This window comes from Saccopteryx leptura, chromosome 6, assembly GCF_036850995.1.
Source record: "Saccopteryx leptura isolate mSacLep1 chromosome 6, mSacLep1_pri_phased_curated, whole genome shotgun sequence".
Classification (NCBI taxonomy): domain Eukaryota; kingdom Metazoa; phylum Chordata; class Mammalia; order Chiroptera; family Emballonuridae; genus Saccopteryx; species Saccopteryx leptura.
Window position 1 is genome coordinate 133,008,041 of NC_089508.1, and position 17,226 is coordinate 133,025,266.

A 17,226-nucleotide genomic window follows, 5' to 3' on the forward strand; every position below is an offset into this window, starting at 1 on the left:
TTGCTTGTTTTTCCAGAGCCTGACATACTAAATCTAACTCTTTGACAATTGAAAGATGTGCAAGGATAGCCTTTAAATGTTTGTAAAGGAAGGACAAGAAGGAGAGACTGGCATATTAAACTCTAAAACGGTAGTAATTAAGCCAATGTGATATTGTCACAGGAATAGGAAAATAGATCAGTGAGAGTAACAAAGATTCTTACCAAAATATGAATAGTTCCTACCTGTAATAAAGTTAAATAACCCTTAGAAAAAAAGAGTGAAAGGTTTGGAGCATTTCACACAAGAACTCTTGGGAAGACCATTCTGTTCCCGGTTCACTCAGTGTCTACCAACAAACACAATATATTGTTGAGTGAATGCTCATCACTGGTAATCAGAGAAATGCATCTTAAAGCAACTACATATCGCGTTTTACTTAGACTGTCAAAAGTGGGGGGAAATGATAATGTCCTGTTGGCAAGTGAGGAAATGAGTACTGTTGTGTGCTGATGGGGAGAGCGTGAATTAATGTCTTTTGTGGTTTGCAATAGTACAAAATGGACAATAGCACGAACGTATATTATTCGGGCTCACTAAATAAACCGGGACCAAATAAACGAGGCTGCTTCAGTCCGGTGTAAGCTAACGAGAGGGGAATTGCACATGACCCGGAATCCAGGAGCGTTCATAGTTCACCAGCTCTGGCAACATTAATATTTTTAAAAAGTGCGAGTCTGTAGCGGCGTGCATGCCGTCAAAAGCTCGAGGCTGCTCCACACTTCGGTGGAGTTTACTTCTCAGCTTTGAAGACTGAGCATCTTTAAGGGTGCGGCCCTTAGCGAGTGTCCTTTCTAATAAAAACTTCCTATTCTCTCTCTGCGGTCCGCGCCTCAGCCCCACACATCCGCACTAAGCGCGCCCCCTGGTGGTGACAGCGGGCAAGGGGAAAGAAAAAGGGGAAAAACACCAGAAGGGAGAATTCAGCGCAGGTAGACAGATATCGCCAACATGGTCCCGAGAGATCTCTCCGCGGGCCATTCCTACCTGTGGCTGCTAGGGGCTGCCCACGCTCGTTCTGGTGGCCAGATGGAGCCCTTCTGGCTGTGCTCACGCTTGCCACACATTTGCACCACAGTTCCTCACTCTATACAGCTCTTCCCTTTTCACCTCTTAGTTCTCAGCTGACATCTCTGACTCCACCGAGGTCAGACCCCTTGGCGTGATGTGCCTCACAGCACCCCAGACCTCACCTCCCTTTGAATATAGCTACGCCTTGTGATTCACGTCTTCCATCAACCCAGGCTGTGGCTTTCTTTGACTCACTATGCCTGTCTTGCTTTCCATCGCACCCAGTGCCCAGGGTTTGCTTGGAATCTGAACAGAGGTAGCATTCTGGAGCTATAGCCTGCTCTGGAGGGAGACAGGCCAAGGCACTGAGGTATGTGGTTGAGACCCAGCAGAGAGAGTTTATTAGAGAGGCAGGGGGCAAACACATATTTACACGGGCCGCGCGGGGTATTAAAAGAAGCAGAGGCTAGGAGGGAGGTGGGTTCCGGGGGCAGCTCAGACGAGTTCCACCTTGGCATTGGGGTACACCGCCACCACGTCATAGCCCTCAGGTGGCTTTACCCGCGCCTTGGCGTGGTTCTCGCAGTACAGACGCTCGTCCAGAAAGAAGTAGCCCCGCTGCTTGAGGTTTAGCCCGCAGTCACTGCACATGAAGCACTCGGTGTGGTACAGCTTGTCCCGTGCTTTGACGATGGTGCCCCTGATGGGAGACCGGCAGAGGACAGTGTTCAGTGACAGATTCGCGAGCACGCCTGGTCCAGGACGTCGGGAGTGTTAGGGGAGAACTGGGGTCAAGGTGGGAAAGGCAGGGACCGGTACTCACACGATGCCATGGCCGCAGCGCGTGCACTCGGGCAACCCCTGCAGGCCACTCAGCGGGGCTCCCAGCTTGCTGGCCATGGGCTTGAAGTTCCGGGGGCTGCTAGGCCCGGGCCGCTCCCCTGAAAGCCGGAGCAGGGATGGGCGGGGGTCAAAGAGGGGAAAACTTCACTTCTGCGAGGTGTGCGGTTGAGCCCAGCTTCTGGGAACACCAGCACTCAGACTGGGGCGAGGGTTTGGAGGGTGTGGGACAAGGGGCCTCGACCCGGATGGCGCAGCGAGGGGTGTGGTTCCATGTCTAGGATACAAGGGCGGGGCAGATCGCTGGGAGGCAAGAGGTGGGTTTGCGATGAGCTGGGAGTAGGAAGGTGGATGGCCCCAGGACCCTCCAGGAGTGGAAAAGCAGGTGGGGAAGGGGGCAGGCGTCTTACCACCCTCGCTAGCCTCCAGCATGCCCTGCAAGTAGCGGAAGGAGCCTGACTGCTTGGGTTCAGCAGCCGAGGGCTCGGTGGGCTCCCGAAGCATCCGGTACACCTCAGATCCCATGTCCATTACGCAGTCGCGGCTCTGTGGAAGGCCTCTGGCTGGGTCAGTGCTGGGCCAAAGAAATGCAGGAGGTGACAAGGTTACAGGACCAGCCTTCACTCTGCCCACTCAGGGGTCTGGTGCAAGTTTCATGGGTCACAATACAAGAAGCTGAGACGCAAGGATCAAGTGTCAGGGTCAGGATGGGACCTGATGAGACTTGAGGGATCAGGGTTTAAGATGGGATAAGTACCACGTTTCTGGTACTACCTGTGGGGTGGAGACACATGCAGGGTGCTCATCTGGGCCAGTAAGGTGGCCGCACTGCTGCTGCCATTGTGGACTGGGAGGCGAGGTGACTGCCCATATGAAGATCCCAGGCCTGACCTGCCATCTTCTGGGCCAATCCCTGTGGCTGAGGGCCGCCTGCTGGTTGTTGGACTGCCATCCTATGAGAAAGAGAGGCCTGAGGTACTGGGAGACCCTCTGGGGTAGGGGCTCTGGCCATGCTTAGTACACCTTCCCCCTACCCTGCTATGTCAGGCCTTCTTGGGTGCTGGCTAGCTACCCCTGCTCTGGCATCTCTGAGTGATGGTGCCCAGCCAGGGAGGAGGTTGGTGCAGAAGGGCTAAGCCTTGGGCTTGGTTCAGCACGGCCATCCCCTACCATGAGAAAGGCCCGGGGAAAGTCAGTTGCAAAAATCTGGATGCCCGAGACAGCCCTGGCTCCCGAGCCCTGTGATGGCTCTGCCCACCAGTGCCCATGAGAGATGGTGTTGGGGCAGGGGCACTTTAAGGACAGCATGGTTGGAGCAGAGTGTGTGGTTTCCTTATAGAGGTGATCCTGGTGCCAAACCTTCCTACCTGCCAGAACTGTCCTGGGGGCTGGATGGGTCCATGGCTAACAGCAAAAAAGGAACTCTTATCCTGCAGCCAGAAAGGGTCATCCATCATTGTGTGCCCAAGGACCTTTGGTGGTGGTGGGGGGGAAGCTGAGGTTCAAGTGTGTCATTGGAAGATCAGCCCCCTCTTGGCTTGTACCTCTGCTCCCATTTCCTGCTTTCCAGGCCTAAATGGTGGCCTTCTGTAGGCATAGCAGGTGAGGGGCAGAGGCAGGGCCAGGGGTGAAAGCTCCCCAGTCCACTACCCCATGGTCGGTCTGATGCCCATGGCTGAAACATTTTGGGGAGGGGTGCCTATATATGTTTCCTCAGCCTGCAAGAAGAGGAGTATCTTGGTGGGTGTGGGTCTGAAAGGGGACTGGGGATCTCTGTCCCTGTGGAGTCCAGAGCTGTGCTTCCCCACCTGTGGCACATGTCCATAGCAATGTAAACACAGGCATGCACAAGTATGTTTACAGACATACACATGCATGAAGACAACACACAGCAGCCAATTCACCTACATAACCCAGTCACACATACATACACATTTACATATATGCTTGGAGCCAGTGTTGGTCACCCTGGGGATGACCATGGTGACTTCTCTGGCTGGAATGAGGTTGGTGGCCAGAGCGGCCTGATTGTGGGGTGGGTCCAATTGTCCAGGCCATGAAGATGGTCTCAGCATAGCCTGGAAGGTGACAGCTAAACTTCCCCTTTTCCCCTTTGCTCTACAGTGTAGACAGGGACACTAGGTGGGGAGGAAAGGACACCTAACTTAGGGGGAATGAGCCTGGCTTGCACTCAGGTTGCCTCCAGCCCTGGGGCACAGTTGGGCCTACAGGGTTTTGTCCCCCTGCCCTTGCTTTCTGCAGGCTCTGAGCTGGATAGGGCTTGGGTAATGAATGGGTGGACCAGCAGCTAAATGGGGGTGATAGCATCACATCCCCCACCCCAGCAGACAAAGGAGAGGGTCTCTCACTGCCCAGGTGGGCCCCCATCAAGGAGGCAACAACAGCAGGAGAACCCTTATCCTCACTGGGCCCAATAAGAGCTCCAGTGAAACCCGAGCACTCCTGTGTGTGTGTGTGTGTGGGGGGGGGGCAAGCAGGCAGGTGATGCTGGCCTGGCCTCTCTAATGGGGACCAGATGGGCCATTGGGGCAGGGTTGGGTCCCTTACCAAGAGGGCTTCAACAGGAAGGGGAAGTCGAGAGGGACCTGGAAGAAGGAGGCCCTTACCACCCAGCAGAGTGTGAGTCTTTTGCAGGATCTTCAGAGCCACAGCCCCTCCCACAACCACCCATGCAGCAGCCTCTCTAGGCCTGAACTGTGGTTAGGGCACACATGGTGACCTCAGTCTTGATTTGAGTCCCAGCTCTATCCCTTATTAACTGAGCAAGTCACTTCACCTTTGAACCTGTTTCTTCACCTGTGAGACGGCACATGTGATGATCTCTGTAACATAAGTTCCTTGTGAGACAGTTGCATACGAAGCACTTAGCACCATGCCTGCCACATAGCAAATGCTAGTTGGATAAATAGCCATCGTGGGCATTGCTGAGCCCCATTCCTGGATTTCGCTCTCTGTGTGGGGTGCACCTGGTACCTCGTGCTCGCACTCTGAGTACCTGCTAGCTGCTGATTTGGCTGTAGAAGCCTTAGCTGTGTCAGTGAGCACATGGGGCTTACTGACTCTGTGCTCATCAGCTCCCACATGACTGTGGGCAGAATGCAGGACACTCAGCTTGGATGGTGGTGGGTGCTGAGTCCAGATGAATAGATGGCATGTTCCAGAAGCCAGGTTCCAGCTCTCCGCTAGTCTGGAGAGAACAAGCCAAGTGTGCAAGGGCTGCCTACTCCACTGGCTTGTCTTAACCCATCACCTGGTTCCGAGCTTAAATGCCACCCTCCCGGAAACCCTTCCTTATCACCATTCTTCCTCTACCGTGGGTTGTGTCGAGTGCCTCCTGTGTTCCCACGTGAGGTCAGAGAGGAAAATCTCCTATAACCCTACATGGAAGGTGGGCCTGAAGCTCCTGCTGGCCCAGTCGTATTCCGCGTGGGGTTGCATGCCAGGGTATCTTATGCTGGTCTTAGGGCCAACTGTGGTTTTCTCCTCCCTGATGGCTCCAGCTGGGCCCACCCTCCACCCCCTTGCAGGCAGAGGGTGGGAACAGTGTGGGACAATGGGCCCTGTGTCTGTGTTACTGAGGATACAGCCCTGCAGGGGCTCCGTGAGGGTGTTTCTTGCGCCACCCATGGAGCTCATGGCTTTTTAAGTACAAAAGGCAGGCAGCAGCTGAGGGGCTGCCCTGTTTCTTATGGGAAATCGCTTTGCTTCCAGCCTTAGGAGTCTGGTCCTAGAAGAGGTTAGTGCGGGAAAGTGTGGGGGAAGGGGGTGTTGCTCCACAGCCCTCAGCCCCCCAGGTCCACTGGCCCTGAGTCTCTCCTGGAGACCAAACAGAGCAAGCTTGGGCCCCTATGTCCTATCCATCCTGGCACGAGCCTCACACATGAGCTGGGGGCTTGTGCTATGCTGCTCTCCTCTCCCTAGCCCATGTCAAATGTGGCTGATTTGTCTATGTGTCCCCCCCCCCACAGGCCTCAGGTTTGTGGAACTACCAGAGCAAGCTTCTGAAACACACGTGTGGCCACGAGTCTCTGCATGAACAGCTGAGGTCCTGGATAGAGGAAACCAAGAGCCTCTTTGTGACCCTGCCCCATCATCTTACCCCTCACCTCTCCCCTTCCACCCCCTGGGGCCTTTCTTTCCTCTGAACCTATAGTGTACACACACACCTTTGGGTCTTTGTATATGCTTCCTGGCACACTTCCTTTTTCCATGCTTTTTCCTGCCTTATTCTTCTGCCTTCAGCTCTTGGCTTGGATACCCTCTCCTCCAGGAAGCCCTCCTTTATCCCTTCATAGAGACATGAGGACTTCTTAGACTCCTGGCTTCTGCCATCCCAGAACTGCTAAATATTTTTCCCCTTCCAAAACAGGCACTCGCTGGCATGTGGTAAGCATCTGGCCTCAGGGATGCCAGCAAAGGCAAGGTAGAGAAAAATGTCAGAGGAAGATGGGGACGGATATAGATGGTGAGGGAGAGACCACAACAGATCCTTTCCTCTGATACAGCGAAGCCTCTATGGCAAGAGTGGACACAGCAGGAACAGGAGGCTATGGCCCCACATGCTGGGGTTCATGGTTCTGGCTCCATCACACGCCAGTCCAACCTCTACCTCGCCCAAACTATGTGGCACAGAGATACTGAGCTGACTCTGGATTCCCCAAACTTGTCAACTGCCTGTCCTTCAAGGCCATGGCAAAAGAGGCCTCACTCTCCTTGAGGACAGCCCCATAGCTGACTCTTATCAGATATGAAGAGGTGACTGAGTAGGTAGGCCTCTAGCCTGAGATCTGCCAGGTACATCATAGGATGACCAGGAGAGAACTTCAGCCTTAAATAGGGCAACAACATGCCTTACATGCTAAGGTTAACCCTGTGGCCTGAGGTTGGCTCCAGCCAGGGGATATCCCAGGCTAGGATGAAATAGAACAGTGCCCCATTGCCTGAAGTCACTCCACAGCCCGAGGTGGCCCCCTACTCTGCCCCCAAGCCTGATGACTTCCTCCTGGTCTAGCATCACTGAGCACCAGAGTGAAACCCATTCAGTGGGTGGTAGCCCTGATTCAAGGCCTGGCGCAGTCCCTCCCAACCATAGAAACCTTAGTCTCAGAGTCCAGGATTGCCTGGAGTACAAACAGAGCCCCTAACAGGTGCACATTAACTGGGGGAGCATGGCATGGGGTGTGGGCATGCCCCAGAAAAACCTGCTTCAATCTAGCCTGGGCATCCAAGAGCCTTGGTGACAACATCCAATGCATTTAAACCTTTGGATCAGGTCTGGACCCTCTGCCCTGGGCTTGCTCTGAGTCTTACATACCTGGGCCTCAGGATCGATGTGGATCCTGTGTGCCTGAGCCTTGCTGTCCTCTGCAGCACTGGTCCAGCTCCTGCCTTCAGGCCTGTGGCAGGAATTAGGATGGTCAGATATATCTGCTCACTATGCCTGGGCCCAGAGCCACCCAGAACCAGGCCTAGCTTCCTGTATAGAGAAGGACATCACCCCAGTGCTTTCCCCTGCACCAGAGTAGTGGCTGTTGTAGCAAAGAGACATGACTCTGTGCCACCCACCTGAGATGAGGCTGTGTGTCCCTTCCCTACCAGCTGCTCCATCCGTCTCTGGTCTGATGCCTAGAGAGGGAGGTGCAGCTTCTCTACTCTTCTACCTTCTCTGTGGCCTACATAAACTCAGCAGAAAGAGGGCCACCTCACAGCAGGGTGAGCCAGGCCCCACACACCAATCAGCTAGGAGCTCATCCATGCAGCCCCCTTCTGTCCACAGTCTCTGGCTGGGTCTGGGAGTCAGGCATCCAGGGGCTCTGGGGGAGGTGAGATGGAGGGTCAGAGGGGTGTGCCTCCCTCCTGCTGATGCCGCAGAGTCATCACCAATGTCTGCCCAGCCCAGATGGGAAACAGGCCATTAGGAAATTCCTGCTTCACCATAGAAACCAAAAACCAAACACCACTCAGGAGGGAGAAAAACATCATAAACCTGACATAAGCAGGGCAGACTGGCTGAGAGGCTACAGGCCTGGGGCCCAGTCCTGCTACTCAGTAGCCCCATGGGAAGGCAGGCCAGGAGGCTGCACGGACTTAAGACTGGCCAGTGGGTGTGAAAAGAGGCTGCTTAGACCACGGAGGAATAATATCCTCACTCTACCCCAAAGGGCCTCCTGGGGTTTCTTGAGGTCACATCACTGGGCCAGAGGCTCAACCCTACCTCTCTCCTCTACTCAGCAGAGGGTTTTAACACTCCGTCTACACCTGTGGTCCACACCCGTCTGCACTTCCTCACCTTTGCCCATTCCTTGCCCCCTGCAGGCTGCCTCTCTCCCCCACAGCCTCTGGAGGCCTGCCCAAGGCAACACCATGACTACTGGCATTTGGCTCCAGGACTCTCAACCAGGCTACCAGCAACTGCCCCACTCACAGCTCTCACTGTGGCTTCCACCCACTGGGAACTCCGCCAGGATAAACCTAGGACATCTTGTGTGGCTTTTTGGTGTAAACTTCCCAAAAGTTCTGCCTCAAAGAGGACAGGTCTGAGGTTTGAAGGTCAGAGGGCACAGTCTCTAGAGCCATATGGGTGTTCAAGGTATCAGATGAGAATGAAAGGCTTATTCATGTGTCGGCATGCATCTCCAGGCCTTCACTTCAGGCTGCTTACAGGTGGCTCCCTCGGCCATCTTTAAGCAAAATGACAGCAAAGGGTGGCTGTGCAAAATGGGCACATAATGGGGCACAGAGGCCCTACCAGAGGCCCCAGGGTTGGAGCTGACGCTGGGAAAGTCCTGGACCTACAGATCATGCTCAGCAAGTGTGGGTTAGCTTGAATTGTTGGACACCTGGCTTTGAGTTTTAGACAAAATAAGCATAGCAGGAAAGCTGGGCCTTCATTCCACTTTTCATCCTATGGAGAAGTGTGCAGAGGCTAAAGCCTTCTGTACACAAGTGGCCAGGTAGGGAAGCTGGTCTGGGTAGAGCCCATGTTGAGGGGTCCTCAGAGCCCAAGCATAGCATAAGTCCTGGCAGGATAGAGAGAAGAGTCGGGGGCCTTGCAGGTGAGAACGGCCCAGGAGAAAAGATGATAGCCCAGAGGGTCAACGTAGGCCCTGTGTCTGATCCCCCAGAATCTGCATGTGTGGTAAATGGAGATAGGAGCCTGGAGGACCAGACTCCAGGCACTCCAGTCCTAAGGAGTAACACTTTCACGGGGGCCTGGCAGGCGCCAGATATGGGGGTGGCTTAAGAAGGGAAGAAGGCCCCTTTGAACTCAGGGCTGCGAGTGTGTTTGGGGACTTATGGCAGGGGGGTAAGCAGCCCAAAACCAGGGCTGAAATAAGACTGTCTGGAGGGATGACTTCAGTTCTTTCCCCAACCCTCGGTGACCAGCTTGATGACAATTTCAGAAAAGTTTCTTGTCCAACACCTTGTTTAACCTGCAAACCAGTTTTTTCCCAGGTGAAAAAACTGATCCACTCAATTGACCCACTGAATCCCGGGATCACAAGACCGTTCCCACTTGGAAGCTGAGGAAACTAAGGGCTGAGATGAGATGACTTGCTGGAGGACAGCCATTTCCAAGTGCGGAGCTGGAATGGGACTGTGACAGCACAGAATGTGTGCGCACCTGCTCCATGGCCGGGCAGCATCTGGGGGCTGAAACACCCACAGCGGAACAGGTCAGAGGCCCCCTGGCTCCATCCATGCCGGGCTTGGAACAAATGACCAGGCAAGGAAGGAAGGAAGGAAGGGAGGGAGCCCTCCACCCTGCCCCTCCCACCACCCTGTCCTAACATCACTGGGAGCCTCTTAGGTCTGTAAGCCTTCCCCAACACCCCTCCACCCTCAGCCCCCAAACCACCAGGGCTTCCCTTATTCAGCCATGAGAGTGGAGGCCAGGTCTGAGTCAGGGCCCAGGAACCCAGACAAGAGGGGTGGCCTCAGAGGCCACTTGTGGGCAGAGCAGTGCTGATGTTTCCCCAAGCCAGCCTGTACCTCAGTCTGGGAGAGGGTGAGGAATGTGATCCTGCTTTATGGAAACCCAAGCTCACAGAGGTCATCTGGGGTACCTAAGATCCTGGAGTCCGGATGAGGACCAGCTCTGCTGAACTCCCAGGCTGGAGCCTCTTCACTATGCACCAGGTGTAGTACACAAGGTTTGGACTTATAGCTGGAACCACTTAGCACCCAGAGCACTGGTAGGGGCCCTGACCCAATCTGGACCCAGACCTGGGCCAGACACAAATGGGGGCTGCTTCAGAAGCCTTCCCACCATGTTAAATGACTCCAAACTGAAGGCTCACTCCCCCTCCCTGCCATCTCTAAAGTATGGTTAGCTGCATTGTGGTTTGGGAAGGCTTCTCCCACACATGTCCACAGGGGGTTGAGGAAAGTCCCTGTTAGCACTGAACATGGTAGAGCTCAGAAGTTATGTCTGAATTCTCTGGATCCAGGCAAGACAGGGGGTTAGGGAGATCCCACATAGCCACAACCCAGCCGACTGCCATCAGAGCTGAGCAAAGACCAAGCACCTGAACAAGGCTGGGAATGCCCCAGGTGGACTGTCCATCCTAGATCACCTGTAGGGCAAACATGGGGCTTGGTGACTCCTAGTCCTCCTCTTCATGATGGGCTGCATAACATTACATAGTCCCTGGCATCCAAATGTAACCAGGGCAGAGGCATGGGCCATAGTAGGGACAGCTGAGGCACAGTACCTATGGGGCTGGGAGGAATGGCCAGCAGCCAAGCAGAAAGAGTGGAATCTTTTGGAAGTAAGAAAGACCTGAAGCTAAATTTTCTTCCCAACTCCCCTGTTGTGTGATTTTAAGCACTCTTGAATCTTTCTGAGCCTCAGTTGTCTCATCTGTAGAATGGGGACTATATTAGGTTTTATTTTATCAAGTTAGTTTGCAGGTTAAACAAGGTGTTGGACAAGAAACTTTTCTGAAATTGTCATCAAGCTGGTCACCGAGGGTTGGGGAAAGAACTGAAGTCATCCCTCCAGACAGTCTTATTTCAGCCCTGGTTTTGGGCTGCTTACCCCCCTGCCGTAAGTCCTCAAACACACTCGCAGCCCTGAGTTCAAAGGGGTCTTCTTCCCTTCTTAAGCCACCCCCATATCTGGTGCCTGCCAGGCCCCCGTGAAAGTGTTATTCCTTAGGACTGAAGTGCCTGGGAGCTAAGGCTATGAGGCCCAGCTCATCCGGATGCCTGCCACCTTAACTTATCCTCCCCTTGACTCGCCCCTTCCCCACTGTCATGGTGCAGCCTGCCCTGTGCCTACCTGCTCACAGAGAGCGTCAGGTGGTCGTGGCAGCCCTTGATGCGATTCTGTGCTTCCAGGTGTGTCATGAGCTCCGTGCTCTCACCATTGATGGCTTGGATCAGGTCTCCAGGGCATAGGGCAGCCAGTGCAGCCTTGCTGCCAGCATGGACCTGTGGGTGGACAAGCCAGATGGCTGAGCATTGGTCACTATGTGGCCTTGCTGCAGGCTTTGCCAAGACCCCTTTCAACCTCAGAACCAAGTCAGGATGTTCTTGCTGCCAACATGAGCTGTGGGTGGGCAAGTCAAGACACTGGCTGAGTTCTCATGTGGCCTTGCTGCAGCCTCTGCTCTAAAGACCCCACTCCAGCACCCAAAGGCCTGGTGGCATGTGAGGACATATGAGAAGGGCTCCTCTGCGCTAGGACAAGTGGGATGTTACTCCTGCAGCCTGCATATGTACCCTAGGATATGCTAGGGACACACAGGGATACTTGTGCTCCTATATATTGATACATACAAAGCATGGACATGTCACAGACAGCCTGCATAGACAGAGCCCCACTCAGTCAGATCACCTAACAGCCCCTTGACTGACATTCAAACGCTAGTGACCTTGGCTCCCTGCCTGTTTCCTCTCATCCTCAACCCATATTCACTTCTACCCACCCACGTTCTATCTAGATCATCTGAATGTCCAGGGGGTGCTCACGGACACCAGATCTTGCTCACCTTCCCATTTCTGCAGATGCTGTTCTCTCTGCCTGAGCATTCTTTCCTTTGACCCCCAAATCCTAATTACCAGCTTACTCCTTATCTTCCAGGTCTCAGCAGAGGTGGTTCCCCTGGGAGCCTCTCGTCGGGGTCTCACAGTACCCTGTGCATCCCCTGTACTACTCTGTTCCCTTAACATCATCAGTGCCTCACTCTAGGTCTGGTCAGCACCTTCCAGGCACGTCCAGGGCCATCTACTTCCAGTTGTCAGCCTGCATTCCTCGGTCACAATTTCACCTCCACTTCCTCTGTAGGACAGGCACTCACACAGGCCACCCCAGTGTCACTACTGACCCCAGAGGGTCAAGTAGTGTCCACAGCTGGAGCCTCTTACAATGCTGGCCCTCTGATGAAAGCAACTTGCGGCTGAGCATTGGCTCACAGGGAGGTCTGAGTGGGCAGCCCAGGAAACCCTGCACCTGTCCCCGGTCCTGGCACAGCCTTTGGAAATGAATGTTAGGCTCCCTCGTTCTTAGCCAGTCTCTCCAGCAGTGGCCATCTGTGGCTCAAGGGCTGCCAGTCACCCTGTTCATACTGGTGGGTGGAAGCTTCTGGAAACTCAGCCAGGTTCAGCTTAGCTAGTGCTCAGTAGTGAGTGGACAAAGCTAAGGTGCTGGCAGAAATTTGGCTGAGGTCCTGGTATGGGCACTGCCCGGGCTGACTTGCCCTGAAATAGGCTGCCTGGAGGAATGTTCTGGAGCATGACACCCGCAGTCACCTGCCACCATTAATATTTACTCCTAGGGCCTGGGTACCTGCACAGGCTTGTCCTCCTGGGAGAGACACCTACTTGGCTCCATCCCACCCTCCCCTCAGGGCCCTGCTCCAGGCCCCCTCTCCTTCATGGACACCTGCTCTGTGACATGGCCTGGGCTCAGTGCTTTACCCATAACTAGCTCGTGGCAACCTCTCAAGCACCTGGTGAGACAGGCCTTGTTACCCCTATGTACAGACAAAGAAAGGGGCTTAGGGGAGGGGCACCTCAGCCCAGTCCTCACGCTGAGGAGTCTTTCTCAGGAGGCCCAAGAGCTGCAGGCTGACTCAGTCAGCACAAGGGCGCATTCAGGCCCCTGTGGGCGGGGGGGGGGGGGGGGGGGGGGGAGGGGGGGGTGTTCTGAAAGCAGAGGTAGCTGAAACTCCTGCCAGCTCCACTAGTCCGGAGAGTTCTGGTCAGAGAGGGCACGGGTCCAGGAAATGGTGACTCTCCCAACTGACTTTCCATGCATTGTCTCATTAATCCTGAAGGCAAGCCCATTTGCTAAATGAGATAATCAAGGCCCAGAGAAGTACAATGGGACACTCGATTGATAGATAGGAATTAGGATTTCAATCCAGGTCAACTGATTCCAAGTCCTGTGCTCATAACTACTGTGTGCTTTTCTGAAAAAAGGGAGGCAGGGGAGAGAGAGTGTTCTAGGTGGGAGGATCAGCATGCATAATGGCTCATCTGGGAGAGAGAGTAAAATCAGGCTTGTGACTGAAGGAAGCATCATTAGGAGAGAGTGGAAGAGATAAAGTCAGAGAAGGAGAAGGGGCCAGACCAACTGACCTCATAGGCCCAAGTGAGAAGCTAGCATTTCTCCTAGGTGGGTGGGAACCATGAAGGGTTCTAAGTAGGGAAGTCAGGACAGGGTGAATTCAAGCCAATCCCTCTGGCTGCTGAGTGCAGGATAAACAGACAGATGGAAGAGAGAGGGGAGCAGTGAGTAAGCTGGGAAGCTGAGGCATGAACCAGCCCCCTCACCTGTAGCCACTACTACACCCCCAGCTGCTACTCCACTCTGCCCAGCCTAGACGCCGTGGTGGGCTGGGCCCCTGAGAATCAGGTGTCATAGTATTCCATACAGTGGCAGCTAGCTCCAGAAGGGCCTGGATTCCTGTCCCTGTCCTGCTTCTCTGGGTATATAACCTTAGCCTTTCTGAGCCTAGTGTCCCCATGTATAAAGTAAGGTGAGAGGGAGTTCTTACTTCTAGCAGCTGCTGTGAGGACTCTCTCTCAGCAGAAAGTTCCCATGGCAGGCTGGGCACAGAGTGGTGCTCTTTCCAGACACCAGTTGCTGGGGAACTGGCCCGGAACGCTGTAGATACGCTGAAGCCAGCAATCACTATAGTCTGTGGGGAAGGAGCCCTGGACAATGTTTGTGGAAGCTTTATGGGCTAAGATTGCAAGGTCCCAGCTCTGCCAGGCAGCCAGCCTCCTCCCTGTGTGGCTGTCCCTACGGGGTGGGGTAGGCCCTGGAAGTATGGGAGGGTAGGGTCTTAAACTCCTGAGTGAGGACACTCCCACTCATCCCCAGTGTCTGCAGACCTGCCCTTGAGGTATCTGCTGGGCAAGCTGTGGCCTGTGCCTCCCCAGCCCCGTAAATCTCCCCAGATCCCACCCAAACCCAGGCTCAGCCATCCTGGCTCCTCAGACCTGAGCTATTGCCATGTGAATTTGGGGGACAAAGGGGCTTCTTCCAGGCAAACCACCTCCCAGCCTGACTGCTTGCCAGGGGCCTGCATCACTGTCAGCTCCAAACAAGGCCGCTGCTGCCGCCACCACTGTGACGTGTGGAGGCCTTTCCTCCACGGACAGGCAGCCGCGTGGGCAACAGATGTCTCTGCTCTCTGCTGCCTGTGGCCATCAGCCGCCGCCACTGAGCCTGTCAGCGGCCTCACGCCCAGGGTGCCTGGCCCACCAGCTGGCCTGGTGCCCCCATCAGCCTGCCTCTGCGGACACACAGCGTGACACACACAGACAGACACAGATGCTCACCCCCCTCCCCCCGGCCCCGCCAGTAGGGCTCCCTCAGGAAAGTGGGAGATGAAAGGCTCCCGATGAGTTGAAGGCCTACCTCACTCAGCCCCAGGGACCTGGTAGTATGGGGTGAGGGCAGATGTGGGAAGCCTCCCAGGACAGCTGGGCTTGCCTGTCACCCTGGCTCCCAGAAATGGGATTCCATTATTCCATGTTCCACAGGGTGCCGACCCCTCTCCCAAGAACTGGAAAGAAGTGTCTGACAGTCCAGCCAGCTTGGTCTAGCCCCCATGGTGAGAGATAGGGGAAGGTGGTTCAGTTTCCCTGACACAGGCCCCCCGAATGACCAAAGCAGCTGTGCGGGAGCAAAGGATGGCTCTCAGATGTTCCCAGGTTCCCCCCTCTCTTTCCTCCAGACTGGGTGCTCCCAAGGGCAGGGCCTGGGTTCTCTCTTCTTCTATCTCCTGGGCTTGGACCCTCAGGGGCCAAGTCTAAATCCCCTCATCTGGCTATTCAAACTATGGGACCCCAAGGCTGGCCAGGATCCCCTCTTACCCAGAAATGGTGATCCCCTCTTACAGGGCCCGAGTCTTTTCTGCTTCTCTGTTGTCAGATTAGCCATGGCCGAATGTTCTGTCCCCTTCTCTTCCTCCTCTGTCCTAAGCCTGGGGCAGTTCATGGTCCTGGAATCTTGAGGAACTGGGTTGAGGCTATCCTGGCCCCTGGCTTTGTGGGGAGAGGTCTCACAAACTTATAATCAAGTTTCCTTCCCCTGTAAACCAAAGATTCCTCCTGGCTACTTTCCCTTAGGTCGACTGAGGTCATTGATGAGAAACTGACCAAAACCAGAGTGGATAAGTGGATGGATCTTTCTCTTTTCAGATTCAGAAAGGACCCCAGCTCTGCTGGCACTGGCCCTTGATAGGGCAAGGGATTCTCAATTACTATATTTTGCTCCAAATCTTCAGATTAGGAAGATCTAGGCAGTGTTTCTGGGCTTCTAGAGATCTGTCCAGACCCCTGGCCCATGACTGCGGTCCTTCTCTGGCCTGCAGTGACTCCCCCCAAATGAGGCCAGTAGGGAGGCTGCTGTGTGAACTCTTGGGGTGTCCCTCCAAGGACAGGGCAGGCAGGCCCAATGGGAGGGAGGAAAGTGGGGCTGGGCAGACACTGCCCAGCCTGAAAGCCTCTTCAACATTCTGTGGGTCACCCAGGTCAACCCTTAGCCTTCGAGCCCAGTAACGTCGGGGACCCCGGTCCCGGGTGGATCGAGCGGACCAGGTCTCAGATCCAGGACTTCCCCGCCGCCCCGTGGCCACCGGACTTACCCGGGAGATGGTGAGGGGCGTGCTGAAGTCCCGGCCGCCCACGAGGCGGAAGCCCCAGGGCGAAGGGCCGCGCAGGGTCACGGAGTGGGGCATCGCGGGCCGGAGCCGCAGCCGCAGCCGGACACTGAGGAGGAGACGCCGCCGCCGCCGCCGCCGCCTGGACGCCGCGCCCCGCCCCCGGCCTGCCGGGTCCGGACCCCCCTCCGCTAGGCCCCCGCCTCCGCTCCCCGCGCTGCCGGATTGGCCCCGTGGCGGTCCCGACCCTCCCACTTCAGGGGCTCTGAGAACCCGCCCCTCAGCCTCGGCTGCCAGCCGCTTCGCAACCTCTCTGGGTTCTCCGACTGGGACGGCCCCGACGACCGGGATCCTGCCCCGGCTTGCGCTCTGCGGGCCGTGGACCCGAGCCCGGCGCGGAAGCTGGGACACATGCTCTTTGAAGTCAGTCGCTCCTACGGGGCGGTGCCCGACTGGGGAGGGCTTTGGAAGGGGAGGGGGGGCAGATGGGGGATGGGGCCGCGCCTTGCTCAGAAACCTCAAAGTTCTTTCAGACAAACTTGCGCCCCCACCTCTCGGTGGGCGAGTGAGCACCGTTGGGGAGCCCTGGATCTGAACAGGCCTGGGTCAGGGACACAGACCCATCATGACAGCCCGCATTGCCAGGTCCGAGGGTGGGAACAGAAAGGCGCTCAACCTTTTCTGGAGGCCAGGAAGCTATCTGGATGGAAGAGGTAGCCCCTGACAGAGTTTAGAAGTAAGGTGCCCTGGCTTGTCCTTCCAGGCATCACTGCTTCCCCAGGACACTCAGGCCTTCTGCACAGTCCTCTCCCCTCCTTCTTTGCAAGGAGCTTTGTTTCCCCAGGCTCCCGGGAAAAGAAGCATCTAGGCCCAGTCACCCTCGATTCTAGGGAGACTGGGGTAGCAGCGTGCCACAAGGAGGGGAGTGAAGTGCCTGAGGGGAGAAGAATTGTGAGCAGCCCTTCACGTGGGACCCGTCCTGGTCTTCTCTCCACTCTCAACCACTGTACTCCAGGAACGTCCATGAACAACAGCCTTTGCAGGTGTCAGGGTGCCGCATAGCACCCCCTGGCTCTCCTGGACACTTTGGCTACATCAGAGCGGCAGTGTTTGCCTCTCCAGACCCTGAGGAGGTCCCTACTTTAGCTATTCTTGACAACCCCATGTCCCCTCTTGGCCAAGTTCTGGTAAGGGC

At 55.5% G+C, this 17,226-nt stretch overlaps 1 protein-coding gene across 2 annotated transcripts; it reads right to left on the bottom strand.

Annotated features, from left to right (window-relative positions):
- Positions 1-1,423: 1,423 nt before the first annotated feature.
- On the bottom strand, positions 1,424-16,285 carry PDLIM4 (PDZ and LIM domain 4). Of its 2 annotated transcripts, XM_066341457.1 has the most exons (7): positions 16,017-16,276; positions 11,195-11,346; positions 7,226-7,307; positions 2,665-2,843; positions 2,301-2,464; positions 1,874-1,991; positions 1,424-1,750 (listed from the first exon to the last, which is right to left on the bottom strand). In XM_066341457.1, the coding sequence occupies exons 1-7, from the start codon at positions 16,107-16,109 to the stop codon at positions 1,546-1,548; spliced, it is 993 nt and encodes a 330-aa protein (XP_066197554.1). In that variant the 5' UTR covers positions 16,110-16,276; the 3' UTR covers positions 1,424-1,545. The 2 variants fall into 2 exon arrangements, with proteins under 2 accessions (XP_066197554.1, XP_066197555.1); XM_066341458.1 differs by lacking the exon at positions 1,874-1,991 and having other exon boundaries at positions 1,547-1,750; positions 16,017-16,285.
- Between the last annotated feature and the right edge of the window lie 941 nt (positions 16,286-17,226).

What these genes read in the sequence shown, in the direction of transcription:
- PDLIM4 (XM_066341457.1), bottom strand. Translation starts at nt 16,109, where the DNA reads ATGCCCCACTCCGTGACCCTGCGCGGCCCTTCGCCCTGGGGCTTCCGC. An exon ending in CTGACGCTCTCTGTGAGCAG is followed by an intron (nt 7,308 to 11,194) that starts GTAGGCACAGGG and finishes TTCCTGCCACAG; the next exon opens with GCCTGAAGGCAGGAGCTGGA. An exon ending in CGCTGCGGCCATGGCATCGT is followed by an intron (nt 1,751 to 1,873) that starts GTGAGTACCGGT and finishes GTCTCCCATCAG; the next exon opens with GGGCACCATCGTCAAAGCAC.